The sequence below is a fragment of the Varanus komodoensis genome, unplaced genomic scaffold (assembly GCF_004798865.1).
Source record: "Varanus komodoensis strain SLA01 unplaced genomic scaffold, ASM479886v1 scaffold29_1, whole genome shotgun sequence".
NCBI classification, from domain to species: domain Eukaryota; kingdom Metazoa; phylum Chordata; class Lepidosauria; order Squamata; family Varanidae; genus Varanus; species Varanus komodoensis.
In genome coordinates, this window is record NW_025335759.1 from 383940 (window position 1) to 407959 (window position 24020).

Consider the following 24020-nt stretch of genomic DNA (forward strand, 5'->3'; position numbering starts at 1 on the left):
TAGATGGAATCTATCCATGCTGCGATAAGGATCTGTTTGTTACTCTTAATTCTCAAGTATCATGTTTAGCTACACCCATCTCAATGTTGAAATATGTTTTCAGAGCTACTATGATTATTTTTTTTTAAAAGTACTCTCAAGATGGTTTTGTGGGTACACAGCAAAACCACTTGGATTTCCTTGGGCTGGTGGAGAGCCCACGCCCAGGCTGTTCATCATCTGCCTTCATATTTGAAACTGCTTGGCTCTTACAGTTATTCTGCCAATAAATGCAGCTTATTTGGATTGCTGGAGCTTTCGTAGCAGTTAATTGGAGCTTGAGCTTTGCCTCCTTTCCCCTATAAAAGGAGAAGCACTTGCAGAGAGACTGGGTTCCTCTTTCTTCATCATCAAGCCAAGGCAGGATTATGGAAGGTAAGAGTCTGCTTTAGATGGAACCAGGTGACCCTGAGCAGCTCCTGCTGGTGAACCCAGCTCGCTAAGGGCAAGTCATTCCTGAGCCAAGCAAGGATCCACTTCAACCTTACCTAACTGGATGCCTTTTAGATGTGTTGAATTGAATCTCCCATCATCCATACACAGCATGGTGAATGCACCTGGGGGGTACTAGCTGGAGGAAGGTAGCTCTAAACTCCAATCTGTTTCACTGCCACTGGTGATAGTCCATCCAGAAGACATTCATTTAAGAGGAGCTGCAGACAGCAGGAGCGGGAAATTGGTAGTGGCGTGGAGAACCAGCAGCTCAGCTCCCCTTCTCTTGTTTCCAACTCTGTCTTCTGCTGCTTTACAATGGGTGAGATCCCCCCTTTCCCCTCCTTTGCCTGTTTCCTAATCAGTTTCTCTCCTTCTCCTGCTCTCTTTGTTTCTTTAACCCAGACTTTCCAAATAATGTTGCTGGCACAACCCTGTACTTGTCTACACAGTGAAGTGAATTCTAGGATTGCAGACCAAGGGTGCAATTCTGTGCATATACAGACAGAAGAAAGTCCTACAGCTTTCACTATAGCTGGCTGGGCATTCTGGGACCTGTACAGCTTTTAATTATCTAAACATGCATAGGATTGTGCCTGCAGCTATTTAGAAGTCACAGGTCTAAGGCAAGTAATTTACATCTGCTTTGCCACTTAAGTCACATTATTCTTCTCATTGAGAACCCCAGAATGAGCTTCTGGTGCACCCCTGGATTTTCCGGGCAACACGATTGGAAAACCACTTCTGCTCTTCTCCTTACCTCTGCTTTCTGCCTCTGCACATCAGGTAAAGATCGACTAATGCCCCTGTGCATTCTTACCCCTGCTTTTCTAACTCCCAGTTAGCCATTTCAGCTTAACCCATCCCATGTGCAATGGAGTAGCAGGTAGCGAGGAAGTAGGGAGAGCAGTAGCAAACTCCATTTTTTTTCCTGTAGTCATTAGAGTGCTATGATTTAAGTGAGCTTAAAATGCAAAACTGCCCATGATCAGAGTCCATAAGGAAGGTAGAGCCAGTTATAAAAATGGAATGGTGGTTGAGGATTAAGTACCATGGAACTCATATACATCTGAAGCAGCTCTCCTTATAATTTTGGACCCATGGGCACATTTGAGAACTTAAGAAACCACTGTGGGTACCACCACAAAATGCATAATCAGTGGATCACCACTTCAGTGTCTACCTGTCATGCCGCTGGATCTTGAACTGCATCTTACTCAGCAAAATGTTTTGCTTTGTGGCTCCTGCATACTGCAACACCTAAGGATTTGGCCAAGTGCTGCCACTGCAATGCAACTAATGCTTCTTCTTTTAGTAATGTTCAGTGGCTGCTTCTTTTTGGGAAGAGATTACTACATAGATACATTCTGCACAGCAGCTGTTTTTAATATGCACTAGCATACGCGCACTTTGAAGCTATTTACCTGCTTCACAGAATTTAATGGAAGAAGAAATGACTTCTCCGCAGCTTTTTAAAAGATATTACACATGGGAAGGATAAATGCTTTCCCCTGTAATGTGTTCAGTTGAGCACCTTACAGTACTTTCAGTAGGGCAACATGGATACTTAATGAGGATATTTGGCTCTCTTTTGTTGAAGCCTATGCAGACCTGCTAGGATGTGGTATGCATTTCATACAAAACGATGACTGTATACAGTAAAATGCTGGGGTAAGGGACAGAACACCAGGTACCTGTGGGCTCCATGTTAGGGATCCTTGTGCAAGTGCCATTGAAAGTGTATTGAAAACATGTGACCTAAAGTCATGGTCTGGGATCTCCTAGTTTCTTGAGAGCTTATCCTCCTTGTACTTTTCTTCCATAAATGTGAACATGCTGGTGGCTCCTTCTTTTATTTTCAGCAGCTCCATGTTGGCAGCATAGTTTCTCAATAACAGAATTGATGACAGCCCTCTCCAAACTGATGCTCTCCACATGGGAATTGTTGCCCAAGACATCTAAACGGCAGCAGCAGGGGAAGGCTGGCATATATGAATAATGGTGGTGGTGATAGATAATGTGTCAGGTAGGAAATATCATGTCAAGAGAGACAGTTGTCTTGCGTTCTTATGGAGCAGGAGAAGCTTGTCCCAAAAGGCCACCTTCTGCACATACTTATGCATACTAAACTTCAAGTATGATTTTTTTTTCCCTTCCACCCACTGCAAAATGACAGGTGATGCAAGTTTCTGCAAACTGCAAGCAAGCAAGCAAGCACTTTTAACAGTGCTCAGAAACAGCCTGGGACTCAATACAAGAGTTTAAGTGCCAGCCCAGCCCACTGTTCCAACTAGCAGCCAACAAGAGAAGCTTTCTTTTGAACTAATCGCTCTTTCTGAACAATCTTTGAGGGTGGCTTTCCCTTGTCAACTGGCCAAAGAAGAAGCAGCCTGGCCTGCTCTTGCCTCTCCTGATATTCAGAAATCAGCTACCAAAGTTTTTCTTGACCACCCACTCATTGCTTCAGAGCAAGCTTTTCTTAAAAGAACAGCTAGAAGACAGTTCATAGGTTTGCACCATGTCTCTGAAAATTTGTCACCAGCAGAACAGCGAATGTTCTGGGCGTGCATATTTTTAAATGCATTACAAACACATTTGCTTGCTTGCTTGCTTGCTCATGCCTTTCCCCTCGAGGATGCCAGGACTTATTGCACAGGACTTTTATTTTCCTTCTTCTTTTGCAGCCATGGCAACAAGGAGGATCTTCTTCCTCTTGACTGGGTTGGTGGTCCTGGCTGGTGAGTAAGCTGAGGTAGAGAGCAGCCCATTTGTTTTGCAATGGCTATCCCAAGGCATGTGACTCCTCATTGTCCTGTGGCGACAGCATGTCTCAGTGCATGAGAGGATGTGAAAAAGTTTGTGATGCTATAGTTGAGATATTTCCCCACAATCTTTTGCATGGTTAGACCATCCCGGAAATTGCAACACCCTCTGTTTCTGCCCTAGGATTGCACACTTTTATAACTATATTCCTATCTATTGTGCAATTGTCTTAGAAAGATGTTAACTAGGAAACAACTTTGGTTATTTAATGCACTGTGACGGGAAGACCAACCACTGATAACATTCTCCATTCTCTGAAAGTTGAATAATGTAAATCAGATACAAAAATCCCACCCACCCATCCACCCCTATTCTGGACAGAAAGCTCCCAAAGGTCAGATAGTCCAGAAAATGGGGATAGGGGTTGAATTTCACAACCCATTTGAGCCAACTGGAAGGGAGAGAATTCTGAGTACCAACAGGTAGAACATTACTATCACTCCTGCCTTGCCTAACCTGGTGTCCTCTAGATGCTTTAGAGTACATCAAAGGCCAAAGCATCTCGAAAGCACCAGCTTGAGGAAGTTTTTTGCACTCTTCATCACAGTGCATGAACCTCACGGTGCCTTCTCTAAGTCAGAGGCATGGAGCATATGCTTTCTAGTTGTCATTGGACTGCAACTGCCATCAGCTCTGGCCAGTATAGTCTATGGTGAGGACTGAAGGAAGTTGAAGTCCAACAACAGTTGGAAGGTCAGCTGTTCCCCATTGCTCTCTTATACACCCCTGACCATCCTAATTCAACCAGGACAGTCAAGTTTTTCACAACCCTGTCCTGGGAAGCCTCCACAAGCAAGCAAGATGCATCTTGAACCAAAAAACTACCCCAGAGACGACAGAACATTAGATACTTGTGGTTTTGGTTCAATCCCTTTCCTAATAGCTATCGTTCTTTCAGGACCATGTTTTGCAAACTCATTTGGGAAAGACTTTATCACAGTCTTCCCTACCAACCTCAAGCAACCTGACCGGAATTCTATCTTCGAGCTGGTCTTCACTACCTATCACCCTGGAACCAACATCACAGTGACAACTCACAAGGATGAGCACCAGCACATCATTACTACCCAACAAGTGGAAACTGTTTCATTTAGGCTTCCAGCCTCCATTGAGATGGTGGGGAGTAATTTATTTGATGACACAGTGCAGATCAAAGCAGACAAAGACATCTCTGTCTTCTTCCGCAACCACAAGGACTACACAACTGGTGCCACGGCTGTGTACCCGGTCCAGCAGTTGGGCACACTGTATTATGTGGTGACCCCCGAGGGAAACATGGCAGGCACTTTCAAAGAATTTGCAGTTGTAGCCTACAAGTCTCCCACTCAAGTAGACATTCTCCTGACTGGATCTGTGTCGTTCGGAGGCCAGTCTTATTCTGCAGGAAGCCGGCTGGTTGTTGACCTTAAGGCCTTCCAGGCAATCCAGCTGCAAAGTTCAGATGATCTAACTGGCACCAGGGTGGAATCTGTGGAACCTGTGGCTGTCCTGAGTGGGCACAGTTGTGCTAAGAAAAATACACATTGTGACCATGTGATCGAACAGCTCTTGCCTGTTCACAGCTGGGGCACCACCTTCATTGTCCCCTCACTTAGCTTCCAGACCAGCGTTGACCAGGCATATATACTTGCATCCCAACGTGCTGCCATCTTGTTGCAAACTGGGTTCAAAACACACTCCATTTCTCTGGACCCTGGGGAAGTTTTCTACTTTAACATCCGGAACTCTCACCCAGTTTACATTTCTGCTGACGTGGGAATCCAGGTGCTGTTCTTCTTCACTGGTGCCACAAGAGGAAGGAAAATCTATGACCCGTTCCTCATCAACATTCCACCCCTAACAAGCTACTGCACATCATACCACATGGATGCAATGCAGCAATATGATAATTATGTGGTCCTCATAGCCAAAACCTCAGAATCTACAGGGATCGCATTTGATAAGAGAACTGTTCAAAACATTCGCTGGATGCCTATCCCTGGCACTGAGTATTCTTGGGCTGAACACAGGCTGAGCAGTAGAATGAGTGCCTTGTCCTTAAAGCATCCCAGTGCACCTTTTGGAGCCTTCATCCTTGGAGCATCAAATGGTGATGGCTATGGCTCAGTGGGCCTTTGCTCTCCCAGTAAGTACCATTACAGTGTATTTCAAAATCCAAGCATTGGAGGAGTGAATTAATAGCTTGACAGTAGCCTGGAACAAAGGTGGAAAACAATGTTGAGGTGGGGATGCAAATTAACACACACCACATGTGCATGTGCACTTGCATGCACGCTTGGTCCATCATGGGCTGCTGGGTGATGCCATGCCCTGATGTGATGTAATGCTTCCTTCAAATGTGACTGGAAATGTCCCTGGAAAGCTCATACACGGTGCAGCAAACTGGTCCCAGGCAGTGGCTGGATGAGGTTCCAGCCACCACACTGGTTGGGTCTCTCCACCTGCACCATGTCCTTCTCTGGGAGGTTGTATGATTCTTCAGTGCCTTGTAACCTTCTGCCTGTGACCTTGCAGCTGGCACTCAGAATGCCAAGTCCCACTGCACTCTCCTCACATCACGGAGGAAGACCTGCTCCAGTTGCCCTTCTCCCCACAGTCACAACTGTGCCCTAGAGGGGGAAAATGGCCTTCTAGATAAAATGTGAAGTGTGGGTGTGATGGAGATGGATCTACCAGGTCTTGTTCCTGCAGTGGGATGCCTGTAAGCTGCCAAGTTCTGAGGCTTACCTACATTTGCCATAAGGGTGACAGGCTCATACCCCAAGAGCTTTATAAAGGAACAGTCATGATTGATTTATTCTTGGCTGCATCCTACCTCTCTCTTTATTTGCCAGCACGTAGCCAATTCCATCTCACCCTTCTTTCCTCCCGTCATGGGTCACACTTAGGTCATTTTCTTGGAATCACAGATTACGTTCTTACACCATTTTCTCTCCAGTGTGCCCAGTCAATAGCCACTACAGGGACTGTGTTGACCTCTGCTCCACCAGCTGTGCCATCATCACGTCTGATCGTCCACCATGTTCACAGACTTGCACTGCGGGCTGCCAGTGCAATGATGGCTTCTTCTATGATGATCACAATGGCTGCGTTTCAGAAGAAAAGTGTGGATGCCACAGAGAGGGAATCTACTTCAGGGTAGGCTGGTCTTCTTACTGGTATTCACTCACCCTTCCTTCATGGTGGTTCTGTAACTGGTTCTTCTGGATTAGAACCTGATCTGATTTTCTAAGTCTTTGTGCTTGTCTTAGTTCCATACTTATGGCTTAGTTCCATACTTACTTCCATACTTTCCAACTAGACATCACATGCACTTGAGGTCAGCTCCCAAATATCTCAATATCCATTAAGCAGGAGAGATGTTCTCAATGTTTTGATTTCAAAGACAACATTTCTCAGTCCTGGACTTTTCCACTATGAGAAGTTCAGCTATCTAGTGTCATGGTTAGTGTTAAACTAGGATGCCATAGTTCTGTCTCCACTCGGGCATTTATATTTAAGTTATTTAATTTTTATAGTGCCCAACAACTAAAGCTCTCTGGGGGAGTTCACAACCTGATGCATGAAGTTCAGTGGGCAGCTTTGAGATGGTCACTGACTTTTTAGCCTAAACTACCTCACAGAGTTGTTTTTGTGGGAATAAAATGGGGAGGAAGAAGAAGATTATAAGATCTGCTTTGGGTTTCCTGCAAAGAAAAAAACTCAAAATGGATAAAGAAATTCCAGCAAAACCTTGCATGAACTGGCTCTAGCTTGCCTAGTGATTGTATGCAACTCACAATGTTTGAGTTGGTGAGATTGCCCCTGAAATATTAGACTTGTGGCTATGCCCATTACGCCTCGCCTCGCAGATATATGCCTAGTTTTATAGGTGATTGTAAGTGATCGGGACATTCAGAACACTTGAGTCTCTGTTATTTGTATCCCAAGCCTGGATCTCTCATGTACTGTTGGTGTTATTGAACTGATACCTGCCTTGAATATATTGCTTTCTATTATTGTTCTCAACATCTTACCCCAGCCTGACGAAGTGAAGCTGATGCATGAGTGTCAGGATAGCTGCCACTGCATCCCAGGCAAAGGGGTACTCTGCGAAGCCCACAGCTGTGCCACTGATGAGACCTGCACAGTCCAAGATGGAGTCATGCGTTGTTATAAGGAAGGTAACTCCTGGCATTGATTTAAGCCGTGTGTAATTGCCAAGAATCCTCTTGGCCAGATACATTGGGCAGGACTATTGAGAGGTACCAAGCAGTGAAAGTGAGACCTTCTGCATGCACAAGAGGTGCTCTAACACTGAGGGATGCATCATGGCCTCTTCACCCTCCCACCTTTAGGTAGGCCTGCCATTGCCCACTTCTCATGCAAAGTAGGCTTCGTCTGAACACACGGCTGAGCAAAGCCTGATAACATCATCGTTTTACCCCATGCAGACTACTGGAGGCTTCGAAAGGCATGACATGGAATCATAAAACAGTAGAATTGCAAGTGGCCTATAAGGCCATTTAGTCCAACCCCTTGCTCGTGCAGGCCTCCAAGTTAAAGCATCAATGCACGTGTTAAAGGACATGATAAAGCTACCCATGTAAGTCCTAAAGCTGAAAAAAGTTTTCAGATGAATGTTTACAGGTCCAGCCTCAGTTTCAAAAATACTGCCATCCCAGCTCACTTTTTTCAGTGCAGCTGCTGCTCCTGGACACCTTTGGAGGTGGCATCAGCAGAGACTTTGGGGAGCAAACTGTGTGTATTGTGGAAGGGGGAGATTTAATCTTCCAATCCAGGAGTGTGGTAGTTTTGACTGACTCAAAGCTGCACTTACTTGCACTAGAGTTGGCAATGAAAGAGGCAGTTATTCCTGGCACATTTCTCAGGGCCAGGGTGGCACCAACTCTTTGGATGAGGACTGTGAGGCCTGGGAAATGAGGTGTGTGGACATAGAGATGGTGGAGAAGGGAGAGCTTATCTCAAGGCCACCTTCTTCAAGTAGACCCTGGGACCCAACAGGGTGTGGAAGTGCCAGAAGGGGACTTGGGAGAGGACATAGAGGAGTCTGGACCTGTTTCTGTCCCCATGATGTGGCATCAGGGCTAGCCAACTTAGAGGGTCTGCATAGATATAGGAAGCTAACCTTTCTCAAGTGAAGCACACTTAGGGGAGTGGAGCCCAGAGTTACTAAAAAGGAAGATTCTTGGAAATAATTTCTGGATTGGGTTCAGTGAACCTCTCTGTGCATGCTCACAGGCTCTTACTTAGCCAGCTGTTAGTTTGCTGGCTGTACACTGGAAATAAAGTGCCTTTTGCCAATGAATTATCTGTTGATTGAATGGAAGGAGGGAACCCAACTTCCAAAGGCTAGAGTGAAATAAAAGACAAGGCTCATCTCCAAGCTTCCATATCTGGACCTTAGGACACTCTGTAAGGTGTTATCTCACCATGAAGGAATCTTAGTTTTGTACTTTCTCTTTTGTACCAAAAAGCAAAACAAATCTTCAGTCTCACATATGCTTGGTGTACATATGCTCAGTGCTTTGGTGACAATGTACCCTTTCAGAAATCTGTATTTGTAGTTAAGTTCTAGGACACATGTTATCAAAAGCACACTTGTAGAATCTGAAGGTGCATTACTGGCAGCCCAAAAGCATCATGTAGTAAACCTGTCTTTCCTACCTTCTCTGGATTATATTTATTTTGCTGGCAAGCAAAAGCAAGGAATTAAAGATGGGAAAACAAAGGAGCATTAAAATGGAAGACTTCTCCTAACATTCCATGAATGAGGCAGTGCATTTGCTAAAATAAGCCTCATCTAGAAGGTGTCTTCCACCCTGAGTGTGGAGTACAAGTCATTTTAAGAAATGTTGGTGTGGGGAATAAATTAGGAGTTTTCCACGCTTTCTCTTCAAACATCCCCATCTAACTACTGTCAAAGGCCTGCAGCTGCTTGCAGAGGGGAGCTTTTTATCTCTTGGGCCTCCATAAGATGGACCCAAGATGGTCTTGCTGAATGGGCCACTTAGGTCAACCATAACAGCCTCCCCTGTTCTTGCAACCATTCCTATAGCTTTGCTTTAGAGCAAGCAATGTGCAGTATTAACTGGAAATGGTGGGATGAACCGGAATGAGAAGCCTACACATTTCCGGCCGTTCTGCTATGCTGCAGCGCCATGATATGGTTGTGCAGTGGGACATACGGCAAAGTAGGGATTGAAAAGTTTGAGGGGGGGGCACATGCAAAGGGGCTGGTCTTCAGCCTGTGAAGCAAACAGAAGTCTTGGTAAAGTGTTGGTTTCAAAGCCTCATCTAGAGAAGACCTGAATCTGACTGTGTTATTCCCCCACCCCGGAACTGAGACTAGTATTGGGGAAATTAACTGAAAGTCAACATACCAGCATAGAGTTAACTCACTAATGAAGGTATTTTTGATAGCATTAACCTCACAATTGAAAATTAACCTCATTTGTTTTGATCATTGCTCTTTTCAGATTCCATCACCTGTCCTGAGAACAGCCACTATGAGGCCTGTGGAAATGCCTGCCCAGCCACCTGCTTTGACCGATTTGCTCCCTCAGCGTGCAATAACACCTGTGCAGAGGTCTGCCAGTGTGACAAGGGCTTTGTCCTCAGCGATGGGAAGTGTGTCCCGGTGGAGAGCTGCGGCTGCTTGTACAACGGGAAGACCTACAAGGCAGGGGAGGAGTTCTGGGATGATGAAAGCTGTCAAACTCGCTGCAGGTGCAACCCCAGATTGGCCAAGATGGAGTGCAGGAAAGATTCTTGCAAGGCCAACCAGAAATGTAGGATGGTCAAGGGCACATGGGGCTGTCACACCACCAGACATTCCACCTGCATAGCATCTGGGGACCCTCACTACACTACCTTCGATGGAAAGAAGTTTGACTTCATGGGGACCTGCATTTACCAGCTGGCAGGCACCTGCTCTGATGACCCCAACCTCACCCCCTTTTCGGTCACGGTGGAGAACAACAACCGAGGCAGTAAGGCGGTGTCCTTCACCAAGGTGGTGACCCTGGAGGTCTACAATATGACCCTCAGCCTGAGCCAAGAGCATCCACAGAAGTTCAAGGTACTTCTTGGAGAGACTGGGGACAGTTTCAGATGTGGGGCCAGCTTGTAGGTCAGCTAGGTAAACCTCCTAAGAGCAAAAGTGGTTGTCTGGGGCAGTGCTAGGCACTAGGAAGATTTCATAAAGTAACTTTGAGAAGCTACAGGGCTGTGGTGCTGAGAGGTAAAATGGATGAGGAACGGGCACAGATTTCCCAGTGGCTTTTAAACAGGAAAGCTTAGAATCATAGGAAGGGTAGAAGGAAACAAGAGGAGGCAAAATATGGATGGAAGAAGTAGCAGTTTTCAAATGCACCCAATTCTTGGAACATGCCTTAGAAGTTATTTTTCAAAAAATCACCTTTTTTCTGCTTGTTCAAACAGGAAAGTGTGCATTTTTGTGAATAATTTTTCAAAGTGAGTGATTTCCCCTTTCATTAAACATACATGGCATATATTCTTTAAAATCTCTATATTTCTTTAAATTGTCTATATTTCTAAGTGCACTTAAAATCAATACTCATATATTCCTAACGTATTTTCAAGCATTTCTTTTCTCGCTGCTCACATACATCTTCATGACTGCAAATGGGACATGCCCACAGGAGTTGTGAACAGAAATGAAATGCTTCTATATCCTTTGGATAAAGGAGCCGGGGTGGGCAACTTGTGGGGAACCAGAGTCTATAATCTTAGTATTTATATTCCATTCCATTCCCATAAGCTCTGGGTGGTTTACAATTAATTAAAACCAACAGTGAGTAATATTGACTGAGACAACATATTAAACAAAACTGACATGAGAACCAATCTGGGAAGGCCTCTCTAAAGAGATATGTTTTTAACCTTCTCGTAAAGGTGGGAATTTGGGGAACCAGATGTATCTATTCTGGCAGGGCATTCCACAGCGTAGGGACCTGAAAAAGTCCTCTGGGTGGCTGCCATGAATGTTACAGAAGATGGCCTTGGGAAAGTATCCCCAGAGGACCTTAGCTGGAGGGGAGGAATGTATGGCCCAAGGTACCCCTGAAGGTATTTTGGACCCAAGCCATAATTACCAACACTTATTTATTTATTTATATTTAAAAAATTTGTAGGCCGTCCATTGCTGTCGTCTCTGGACAGCTTACAACATTATTTCAGACTTCAATAAAATAAGTTAAATTAAGTATTCCACACTGAGCAGCATTTAAAATAAATTAAATAAGTAATTTCACAATTAAAATTACTATGTGTTAAAATATTGGCCAAACAAAAAGGTCTTGACCTGGCACCAAAAAACATATAATGACGGCGCCAGGTGGACCTCTCTAGGGAGCGCATTCCATAGTCAGGGCACCACCGCAGAGAAGGCCCTCTTCCAAATGCTCTGCCTCCTGACCTCTTCCAAAGAGAGTTCACGGGGAAGGGCCTCTGCTGCCGATCTTAGGGGGCAGGAGGGCATGTAGGGAAAAAGGCTTGCACTGTATCAGGAAACATGTTATCAACCAGTGTCAAGAGGTGACTTGTGGCTTCTCCATGATGTCGCAGAGACCAACCTGGCTGCCATTTTTGTACTAGTTGCAGTTTCCAGCATAGGCACAAGGGTAGTCCTTTACACACCACATTGCAGGAATCATGCCTAGAAGTGACCAAAGCATGCACTACTGTTCTCAGGCCATTCTTCTCCAGGAAGGGGCACAGTTGGCAAATCAATTAAAGTTGATAACAGACACTCTTGACTGAAGCTTCTGTCTGAGCTGACATCTGAAAGGCTAGGCCAAGTAGCACCCCCAGGCTGAACATGGTCTTTCAGAGGAAGTGTGATCCCATCTAGAACTAGTTGACATACCTCTAATCCAGGATTTGGACCTTTAACAGCAAGCACCTCCATTTTGGTGTAATTCATTGCAACCTGCTAAGTTATACCAAGACACAAGTTGCCCACCCTAGTTTAAGATCAGGGACTTCTGTTACCTCTAGAAAGAAAGCAAGAATTCTAGGGACAACTGAGAGCAGTGTGAGACAATGAAAATGGGATACACAGGTTAAAAAGGGTGGATAATGAGTAGCAGAGCTATAAAATTGTCATAACTAGAAACCAAGAAGAAAGCTTGTGAGTGTGAAGGGGAGTATAAGGCAGCCAGGTCTGTTGGTCCAGCAGTGCTCTTGCAAGGGTAGGAACTGCACAGAAAGGAAATGAATCCAGTATTTGGTTCCATTGCTATTGGAAATTTGTGGCATGCCAATCTTAAAGGTGAGATTAGGGCAAGGAACCTCTGCACAGTATATGGAGAATATGAGTAAGAGACTCCTAATTCAACTCAAATGTGCAAACCAGCATCTCTGGGAATTATATCCTCCCTTGCAGAAATTGCTGATTTATTTGAGTAACTTATATGGAGCTTGTAATATGAAGTAGTCCTTATATGCAAACTTTCTGTTTGAATGATATTTATTGCTTATGCAATATTAAGGCTTCACTGATAACAGCGGCCCTCTGGTGGATGATTCAGTAATTAGACTGCTGTACTGTATTTTGCAATTGCAGTTGACCTTCTAAACTAGTCTGAAGTGAGTTTATCCAAGTATCCAGAGAAAATGGGAGAAAGCACAGTAGAGAGAGTCTTCAAGAGTCAGCCAAATCCATCTGAAAGTCAGTGGAATGTAGATTATTTATTGAATAACACTGTTAAAGTCATAAACCCTTTTTGTTCCTGCCTCATGACATGGGACAAGAACTCACCTTTACTGGAACATCAGCTCCTGGGGAAGATATACAACCTATAGAACAGGTATGGGAAATGTCAGGCCCTCCAGAGATTCTTGGATTCAAACTCTCATCAGCCCTGACCAACATGGTCAATGGTAGTCCACTGTAGACCACCATCATCTGGAGGGCTACAGATTTCCCCATTCCCACCGTATCATATATATCTAGACTGTCAGCCAGTGGTGATGAAACCAGATCCTTGTCTGCCGAATTTCCTAGATCTTTTTCACATGCTTTCCAGGTCAATGAAGTCTTTGTGGACCTGCCCTTCTTCTATGAAGATAAAGTGAAGGCCTATACTAGTGGTGTCCATGGCTTCATCCAGACAGACTTTGACCTGAAAGTCAGCTTTGACTGGTACAGCTATGCCAGGGTCATACTTCCCAATTCTTATGCCAAAGCTGTCTGTGGTCTCTGCGGCAATGCCAATCAGGATCCCAGTGATGACTTTATCATGAAGGATGGAACTAAAGCAACTGATGAAATCCAATTTGCAGACAGCTGGAAGGTGAAGGAGGTCCCAGGGTGCTCGGCAGGTTGTACTACTGACTGTCCAGTATGCAAGGAGGCAGAAAAACAAGTCTACAAAGGGGACCAGTTCTGTGGGATCCTCATCAAAAAGGATGGGCCCTTCAGGCAGTGCCACAAAGTCCTTGACCCATCCTCCTACTTTGATGACTGTGTTTTCGACACCTGCCAGTACAAGGGCCACCAGGACACTCTCTGCAGTGCCATCAGTGCCTACGTGACAGACTGCCAATCTCAGGGCATCCAGATTGAGCCATGGAGATCATCATCCTTCTGCAGTAAGCATGACTTCCTAGATTGGCGTTTCATTAATATTAGACTGAACTTAATCCCCAGTGTAATCCTGGTGGGTTTGAGGGGATGAATCCACTGCATAGTATATAAAGATATTTGCTTATGGGGATACAACTGTACAAGGACTCTACCTGAAATCTGTAATCACCTCTGCTGCATTAATTCCTGTTGGGTCTCACAGACCTTATACCTTTGCTCGTGCATGTTTGTTCAGCCCCATATTTCCGGGTCATGTGACTTAAAACCACCAGAAAAAACATGTCTTTATCCAAACAGCTGCAGAGAACATAATATAGGCATTGCATAGCTGAGTGAGCATTTTTGCAACATCAGGGCCCACTGAAGGCTGGTGACTCTTGTCACCATGGGGTTCCATGATGCTGAGCTCCAGCCCCAGAATAGGTTCACCACCATGGGGCATCATAGATACTCCCTATACAATGGAAAAGCAAAGCTGCAATGGATTAGGAGCCCTACAGACATAGTGGGCATCAGCACCCCCCAATGGGTCAATTAGAACCCCCCCCCCCATGTCTTAGGGACATCTAGAACAGATATGACCCTGGTCTAAATGAATTATCTACAATGAGAGAGGGGAATTTCTGCAAGACAAACTCCACAGAGTGGGGGGAAATGGAGAATTTCAATTGATGGGTCATATACAATACTTAAAGTCAATTGATTTGGGTATGAAGCAGTAGTTGCAAAAAAAAATTTACTTTGTTTTTAGACAATGAGTACAAAGTGCTCTTAAAAGGGTCAGGCTTTTCCTTTTGTGAGAAGAGAGGGAATGCTGCTTCTAAGATGGCACCAGCTATCCACATTTCTGGAACTCTGAAATTGAAAACAAGCTGACTAATATTGTTAGCGGTGTGTTACCAGGTTATCTGAGGGAAACTGCCTCATCCTATCAACCTATTAACACTGTAGCCCTACAGTTTAGTGCTGTCTCCCCCATTAAAACAATGTGAAATGCAAATGCTGAGGAAATACAATTAAAGCAGCCAAGAACAACTGAGCTGTTATTGCAAGAAGCCACATGGAGTATGAATTACAATGAGTTAGTGAAGAAAATGCTTTACATATTCGAACATCCCTTTTGGAATCAGCTACGATCACAAATTTGTTGTAAGGATTCTCTTGGTATTCTCTGATATCCTCCCAGGAATGGCTTTTTCTGTGGCTGTGAACAGTGAGCAAGGACCCATTTTGAGCTATTTCAAGGGAAGAGTTGGGAGGGAGGGAGGGAGGGAGGGAGGGAGGGAGGGAGGGAGGAGCTCGTTGTACCACACCGTCCTTGAGATTCTTTTCCAAGTATCAGTCAGGGAATCCTTCCCCTTAGCCTGAACTGCATTGCAAGCATCCATCACATTCTCCTCATTCTTCCATTCCAGACCTTCCATGCCCACACAATTCCCACTACGAACCTTGTGGAACTAGCTGCCCTGCCACGTGCCATGGTTCTGCCCCGGAAACATGCGAAACGCCATGCATTGAAGGATGCTTTTGTGACCCTGGGTTCATCCTCAGTGGGGGCACATGTGTCCCTTCTGCTGAGTGTGGCTGTGAGCACCAGGGCAGATACTACAAGAAAGGAGATGAGTTCTATCCCAGCAGATCTTGTGGAGAGAAGTGCCAATGCTTGGGCAATGGAATTACGAAGTGCCGGCAGCAGTCTTGTGGACCAAATGCAGTGTGCAGCGTGGAGAATGGCGTCCAAGGCTGCCATCCCATCAGCTATGGAACCATGGTTGAATCTGGGGACCCCCATTACATCTCCTTTGATGGACTGATTTTCACATTCCATGGCTCTTGCACATATACGCTAGCCAGAGTCTGCAGCAACGATCCCCAGTTGGAGGACTTCTCAGTCCTGGTGAAGAATGAGAAAGTAGATGCTACCCCATCAGTACTAGTAAAGGCTGTTGTGCTCTCTGTGTATGGACATACCATTGTCTTGGAGAGAGGAATAAAATGGAAGAGTGTGGTAAGTACCTACCATATTACACACCAGGTTAAAGTTGCGTGTTGACAGGGAGGATTGGGCCACGGCTTCAGTGTGCAGGTGTGTTTGTGCATGGCCAGAAATGCAGTCCCAGCTGATATCCTTTGTCATTGGTACAGGTGGATGGAGAGCCCCGTAATCTGCCACTGACCACATTAGATGGGAAAATTAGGATCAGCCAGGAAGGCAACAACATCATTGTCCACACACGGTTTGATCTCACAGTCTTTTATGATACTTCCTCTTATGTCCGTGTGACTGTCCCCAGCACCTACCAGGGGCAAATGTGTGGTCTGGGGGGCAACTTCAATGGCGACCAGAGTGATGACTTCTTGCTACCCAATGGCAAACATGCTCAAAACGTGGAAGAGTTTGGGGCCTCCTGGAAGGTCTCTGTGGATGGTGTTGCTTGTTCTGATGGCTGTGGTGAGAGATGCCCCACCTGCAGTTCAGCCCAGATCGACCCATACAGGGCTGAGCAGTCCTGTGGAATGATCCAGTCCAAATCTGGCCCTTTCAGAGAATGTCACCCCTTGGTGAGCCCTGCTGAGTACTTCGAGCTCTGCCTGTATGACATGTGTGCAACGGAAGGGGCGGAGGAATCCCTCTGCCGAAGCCTTCAGGCCTACGTAGCTGCATGTCAGGCAGCTGGAGGGGCAGTCGGTGCCTGGAGAACCTCCTCCTTCTGTCGTAAGTTTGCAAGGCTTTCCTTCCCCACTTCTAGAGTGAACCCTTTCCAGCTTCCCGCTAGGTAGTACTTTACCCTTGCATGCCTTCACATAATGTATTTGCTTCGTTGCCAATCAATTTAGAGGGCGTGGTCAGATTATGTATTTGTTAATTTGAAATGTTATATAACACTCCACAGAACAAACTTCAGAACAGCGAACTGTTTAAGTTAAAAGGTCTAAGAGTCAATTGGTATAGTGCTTAAATGTTGGAATGGGACTTGCGAGAGCCTGATGTTTGTCTCCTCTCAGCCAGAAAGTTCTCTGGGGGATTTTGGGCCAGTGACAAACTCTCATCCTCACCTACCCCAGAAGGTTGTTGTTGTGAGGATAAAATGGAGAGGCAGAGAACCTTGCAAGCCATCTTGGGAAGAAAGGCAGGGTAGAAATGCAATGCAATAATAAACACTGTGCCAAAAGTTCTTAAAAACAGAATGGTGATAAAAACGTGCCAGGTTAAGCAAGGAAGTCTTGATGAAATAAAGAAGTACCCAACAGACATTGGAAACAGAACAGCAGAGCAACTCTGTCTGACCACCAGAGGCAGGCCCTAGAAAGCAATCAGGAGGAAAGCCATGGAGGATGTGCTTGAGACAGGCTCCAAAAGGATCCACCACCAGTTCAACATCTGATGACCTCAGGGACAGGGCAGGCTCTCAAAGGAGAACACGCTCTCTCTGAAGCATCCTGGGCACCCGTCATTTAAGGCTTCACACACTTGTACCAAACCCTTCACAGGCATCCTGTGAAGCTCCCTCAGCAAAGGAGTTGCATGCTGGGAGAAGGCAGCTCCTGAGCATAGCTGAGCTGCTGCATTCTGCACAAGACCTGGTTTCCAGGCCAGCTCTAAGTGCCACCGCACATCCAATACCTTGCAGTTAGCATGTCTGGCTTGTTTCTGTACCACTGTAGCTAGGCTATCCCTGACCAGAAGAGGACATAGCTGGCCTGCCAGGCAACACTGGTAGAAGGCACTCTGAATTAGGATGTACAAGGAATCTGTTTGGGGATGGGAATCCCTCTGATTTTCCCCAGGCTGAGCACCCTGGATTCCGGTCCACTTTGTAGCAGCCCAGAATCTGAGTTCCCGGAAGGCACATCTAGTGGTCACAGGGGCTCACCAGGAATCAAGCCCCCCATGTTGCTCAAGCAGTACACTGCTATCTTCACCAGCAAGTGGGAAAGAAGTCTGGTCACTAGGAATGGTGACTGGAGTGCTCACTCACAGCCCTCCTTTCCTGCATCCCACAGGGAAGATTGCTGGCTGCACAACTGGGCATCTGCAAGTGTTCATGGGCTTCCTCCTGGCTCCACTCACTTTGCAGGACTGGGCCAAGCTTGAGAGAAAGTCCATGGAATGCTTGAGGGACACATTCTGAAAGGGTTCCTCTCAACCCTAACTGGTACTTCTAGAGCAGCCCATATAATACCAGTTCTGAAAGAAATTCAGTAGCTACCAGTTGTGGCCCAGGCAAAATTCAAGGTGCTTGTATTGACATATAAAGCCCTCAACGGTTTGGGGCCCAGCTATCTGAAGTATCATCTGTTGCCATATATACCTGCTCGCCTCCTTAGATCAGCTCAGCAGACCCCTCTATGAGAACCACCCCTCGGGGAAATGAGAGGGATGGCAACTAGGTGAAGTTTTCTGCTGCTGCACTCAATCTCTGGAGCTCCCTTCCTGAGGAAATTCACCTGGAGCCATCTTTATTTTCCTTTCAGCACCAGGCAAAGACATACCTTTTAAGGATTTTTTTTTAACATTTAGCCTGAATGCTGTGGCCCTTTTTAATTGCTTTTAATTCATTATGTTTTAATTGGTTTTAATGTATTTTACTCTGTTAATATGTTTTATGTATTGTAAGCTGCCTAGGAAGCCCTTGGCAATTATAGGCGGCCTATAAATGCATGTGTAAATAAATAAACACTACTCTGAACAACCATGGCCGCTTGGACTTCCAGCACAGGATAGAGCTATGAGTCTATCCGGGGATCCTGGGAGTGCAACCCCATCCAGAACAGGCAATAAGTCTTATCTTCCAGACTCAGGAATCACCCACTCACAGGCTCCCACCTTGCCAGGACTCAGTGCCAGTGTACTGGCACTCACCCCCCTATCCAGCATCCATATCTGCCAGGCGTCACTCCTTCTGCTTTCTCCTTCTTTCTAGCCCTCGCCTGCCCAGCTAACAGCCACTACGAGACATGCACCAAATCTTGTGACACCAGCTGCGCTGCTTTGAATGCTCCAGTCCAGTGCATGAAGAATTGCTTTGAAGGCTGCCATTGCAATGATGGCTACATGTTTGATGGAGACACTTGCGTGCCTGTAAACAAATGTGGCTGCGTACTTGATGGACTGTACCTCAAGGTAAGCTAGGAGGGGGTCTGAGGATGCCCCCTGCTTCTTCTGCAGACTGGCTCCTGAGGTGGAGTTTCTCTCAGGCAGATGTTCTTCTGCATTATCTGCAGGCAAGCAAGCAAGAATCAGGATTCGGACTAGAGTCTGCCTGCAGACAGAGGAGCCAAAGGCTCAAAGCTGGCATAGCTTAATGTTAGTGGGTTTTCCTGGGTGCACATCAAAGCTGAAACAGAAGGAGTCAGAAAGATTATAAACCTCCCTGTTCAAGCCAGATGGGCTATCAAAGGGGCTCTTCCAAGCAGTGTCCTTGACTTCCAATCATTTAGAACATTGCACGAAGCTACATTGTTCCTTCCTCGTCATTCGACAACTAACCCTTGAACCCCTGATTCCCATGGCCACCTCCGCCCGCCGCTGGAAGCCTGTGCTCCCTTGGCTTTGGAAGGGCTTCCTTGGACATGATGGTGGTTTTCATTCATCTCTCCCTGCTGTGCCTGCCTCCTTGCCCATCCAGACTGAGTCAGGATCAGTTCTAGAGGCAGAAGTGCAGGGCCCAGTCCCTAACAGGTACCATTTAGAGGCCCGGGAGTGGCTGGCCCTAGCCTTCTTGTCTGCAGCGTGCTCTTGCCAGGAAAGTGAGATAGCAACTATACCACAATGCATTGCAGGAGACTTTAGGCATCCCAGATATGGAATTCAATTACACTGGAGATCAGGTTGGCACAGCTCTCTATTCCTTTAGATGCCAACTCCTGTTTCACAGCCGCTTTGCTGGGTGAATTCATTGGATTGTATGGATTTTAATGATCATTTTGAAATACTTTATATCTTTAACTGTTGCTGCCATTTCATGATTTCTATACTAGACATATTAATTTTCATGTATGTTTCATTTTATTTTTAAGGTTGTTTAGTTGGTTTGATATGTTATGTCCCCTTCCATCTCACCTCACCTCATCTTACTTTAATTAATTTCATAGATTCTATTTTCTATTATATTTATTGGTTTTACTGGTTTTATTGCTCCTTGTGGATTCTGTATTGTTGTATTGTATTCAATATGTTGTAACCTGACCAGAGAGCTTATGGGCTAATGGAGCAGCATATAAAACGAATAAATAAATAAGTCACCCTGTGCATCTCTCTCTCTCTCTCCTCTCACCCCCCTCACACACACACACACACACTCTATTGCAATATGGAAAGGCAGCATGAACAGATTTGAAATAAACAAAAAAAAAAGGCAAAAACATGGCTTAAATCTTTGTTATCCCCCTGTCTTTTCAGTATATTCTTTCTTTTCCTTGCCCTACAGGTTGGAGAGAGCATCTTCCCAAGCAACTGCACAGAGAAATGTACCTGTGGTCCCTCCAACCAAATCACCTGTGAGAGAACCAGCTGCCAGTCTAGCAAGACCTGCACACTTAAGGATGGTGTACGTGCCTGTCAGCAAAGGGGAGTCCAGTGCAAAGTCAGCCCAGAAGGCCAGCTCACTTCTTTTGATGGTGCCTCAGCAAAGTACCTGTGCAGTAAAGTTTATGACATAGCCACTGTATGTGATGGAAATGCTTCCACCTGGTTTAGGGTAGCAGTGAGCATCGCAAAGAATAGTGATGATAGTCTGGCAGCTGGGGCAGCCGTCTACGTTTTTTTGCCGGATACATTCATCACGGTGAAAAAGAACAATAGGGCATGGGTAAGTAGAGGTCTGGAGAACTGGTACTGGCATTCAGCATCCCTGCTGCTCAGGCTTGTTTGCATGATCCACTCCCAGATCTCTTTAGCACCCGATCTGGTGCCCTCCCTACATAGTCTGGGGGAACCATAGGAATGTTCAGAGCTCAAGCACCAAGAGCCTGTGAGATCTGTGCAGGGGCTTGGGGGCTGAGTCCCCACCCCAGCTGCAGCTGGCAGGGAAAGAACCACACCGGCTGCTTCTCTGAGAGTGGAAATGCCCCTCAGAGAGAGAGAAAAGGGGTGTGCTGGGTGCAGGGAGGGGAGGAGGTGGGGGGGATTTGCCAAGGCTGATTCCTATCACTGCTCCAGCCTCCCTTCTCCCCCTCCCCAGTGCTTTCTCTGCCTGCCTAACCAGCTGCCTAGATACAATGCACGGGGTGAGGGGCTAGCAGGGAAGAGGATGGTTAACACACCTTGCTTCAGCCACTGTGCATGCTTGTAATCCTCCTCATTTGGAGGCTCCTGTGCATTAAGGGCAGAGGGCACTGGATGCTGGATTGCACCCGCAGCCTCTTTTTGGCTTGCTTGTTCCAGGGGGACAATCTGGCTGCTGCAAACTGGAAATGGGAGAGAGAGCCTGAAGGAAGCTCAGGACTCTCTTGGAATCTCTGTTTGTTTCATTCATTGCTTACAATCTCACCCCAGTCCAACCTGAGCTATTTTTGAATGCTAAGCCTGCAGGGGGTGCCCATCAGTGAGGATTTCAGTTGCGCAGATATGTGTGTATGGGGAGGGATGTTCTGAACACGTGCACTCAGAATACGGTGTTTCTAGCATGATTGGAACTATCACACATGAGTATCTGAGATTCCCTGCTTGATTTGGGATAACAGCTTCTCAGATTATTAAAAGTGGATATGTTTGACATAACCTTAGAGCACTGTGCTCCTTCCCAGTCAAGTAAATGGACCACTTCCCATTGCAAGGAATCGCTTGCTCCACAGTCATCACACAGAACTGTGTGAAGTGACTTTTATTTATTTTATTTTCGATTTATATCCTGCCTTTTTCCTACAAAGGGCTCAAGGCAGCTTACATCATTCTCCTTCACCATCTTATCCCCACCACAACAACCCGGTGAGGTAGGTTGGGCTGAGAGTCTGTGACTGGCCCAGTCACCCAGTTGGCTCCATGACTGAGCGGGGACTAGAACCCAGATCATCTGAGTCCCATTCCTGTGCTCTTAACCACCACACCACACTGGCTCTCTTTTCCCCAATTCACCTTTGCTCTGCAGAAGTGGTATAATGAATTGAGGGGAATAATCCGTCGTCATGCACACAACACCACTTTATCTCAGATTTTTAAGGTAGGGCCCCAAGGAGTTTCCCTTCAGCTTTTGCAGACCATTGTCTGAGGGATTCTGCTACATAGGTAGAGCAGAATAGTGCAAATGTACGAGTGGAAAAAGTATATTCCTTGGCCTTAACAAATAGTACAGCAGTTTTTCTGCTCTAAAAATGTTCTCAGAAAGTACAAAAGTAAAAGTGAAGGATCATGAAGAACCAATAAACAACTACACATAAGGAATGATGATTACACAATAAATGCCTCATAGAGAAAAACTCACAGTAGCCCCTGATTTTTTGCATTCTGTTTGTGTCCAGGGCCTCAAACAAGCCCAAATCTCACCACCTATCCCATTCTTTATGTGTTCCAGGTGAATGGACGTCCCGTCAGGCTGCCATACAACAGAAATGGTGTATCTGTGAGCCAAGTTTCAGATGGGATCATAATTGACAAGGCTTCTCAGTTGCAGGCTCATCTTCATCCTAATGGAGAAGTGACTCTAAAGGTTGAGGAGACCTTTGCAGGAAAACTCTGTGCCCCATGTGGAAACTTCAATGGGGACAGCTTGGATGACTTCAAGCTGCCCAGTGGGAAGATTGAGAAGAACATTAATGAGGTCCTCCATGCCTGGGAGGCCAAAGACCTCTAACATGAGTAAAGATCATGTTTTTCAGGGACTTCTGGGAGTCATGCATGGCCTTGAGCTTTAACCAAGTTCACACCGAAGGACACCTCATTCAAAAGGCCATGACTCTTTCACAGAAACATGGTTTTATCATAGCTTCTCCAGGTCTGTTGTTCCAGGCAGCCAAATCTCAGTGCTAAGTGCAATTCACTGTTCAGCATTTATATTGTGAATGGCAGCATCACTTGTAGCATTGTCAGCCATTAGTTCACATGTGTGCAAAAGCTTAGCCTCAAGCACCTCTTATCAAGCAACGAGCTAACAATATTGTAGATTCCCCAAACAGAAGCCACAACAAGAAAAAATACAGAGTAGCCAAGAACAGTGAAATGTGAAAAGAACTCTGTTTCTAAATGTTTTATCGAAAAGAAACAAGGGAAAACAGCAAATCCATGTCCTTTTGCAGTAACTGAAGTGCCACTGAAGTGAGAGATTTTGCATTTTCCTTGGCAAAATGAAACAAAATGGCAACAAAAACATAGCTAAGACCACATTTGAAGCCTTTCTTTGGATCACACCCAAGGATCTTGGATAAGCAGTAAGAAATTCCCGCTATGTAATGTTATCTTGAAATACCTTGCTAATGAAGATAAGAGGTTAGAATTTGCATATCTAGATTAATCATGGGAACACTGTGCATGTAACTCTGAGACTGAATGTATGATGAGGCTATTGGTCTGTTATCTGCTACTTAAATTCCACTTTAAAAAGTAGAAACATCAAAACTAAGCTTATCGCATTGCAAAGTTAACTGGTGAATTGCTCGCATATACTTGTTCTTCCCATGATGCATCTCAACATAAATATGAACTATCTCTCCAAAATTTATCTGATAATAATTTCTGTTCTCTGATTTGTTACCTTACTTTTGCATATAATTCTGAAATCAAATATGAGATTTGTTTTGACCTTTGATCTTTGGTCTGCTTTGAGAGATTTTGATACAGAAAATATTGTTGGACCAATGTTTGCCCACTGTATAAATTCTAGTTTTGCAAATTACTTGTGAACAAATTCTTGAACTGCCTCAAATGTTCTTTGCCTTATGTGATTTTTGCCTTTTATTTTGTAACATAGAGGTCCCAACCTGAAAATTATTGGACTAATTTTTGATATGATTCTAGTCTTTGAACTGTTTCTTAAACTAAACAATGTGCCTATACTTGTCAGTTTGGCTATATGATTTCTAGAGAGTGGAAACCATTACGTTTTTACCATGAGATTTGCTGCAATAAAAGGTCTCTTTGATCTTCATGTCCTGTGTCATACTGCTACTGTAAGTGCCA

The 24020-nt window shown here is 45.3% G+C and overlaps 1 protein-coding gene across 1 annotated transcript; it reads left to right on the forward strand.

The window, feature by feature from the left end:
- Positions 1-23988, forward strand: LOC123025961 (IgGFc-binding protein-like). Its single transcript, XM_044435146.1, has 12 exons — positions 1-414; positions 3156-3209; positions 4193-5419; positions 6233-6432; positions 7316-7457; positions 9774-10375; positions 13347-13911; positions 15322-15914; positions 16052-16622; positions 18832-19031; positions 20338-20718; positions 22420-23988. Exons 1-12 carry the CDS (start codon positions 408-410, stop codon positions 22696-22698), a joined length of 4821 nt encoding a protein of 1606 aa, XP_044291081.1. The 5' UTR covers positions 1-407; the 3' UTR covers positions 22699-23988.
- Positions 23989-24020: the final 32 nt, after the last annotated feature.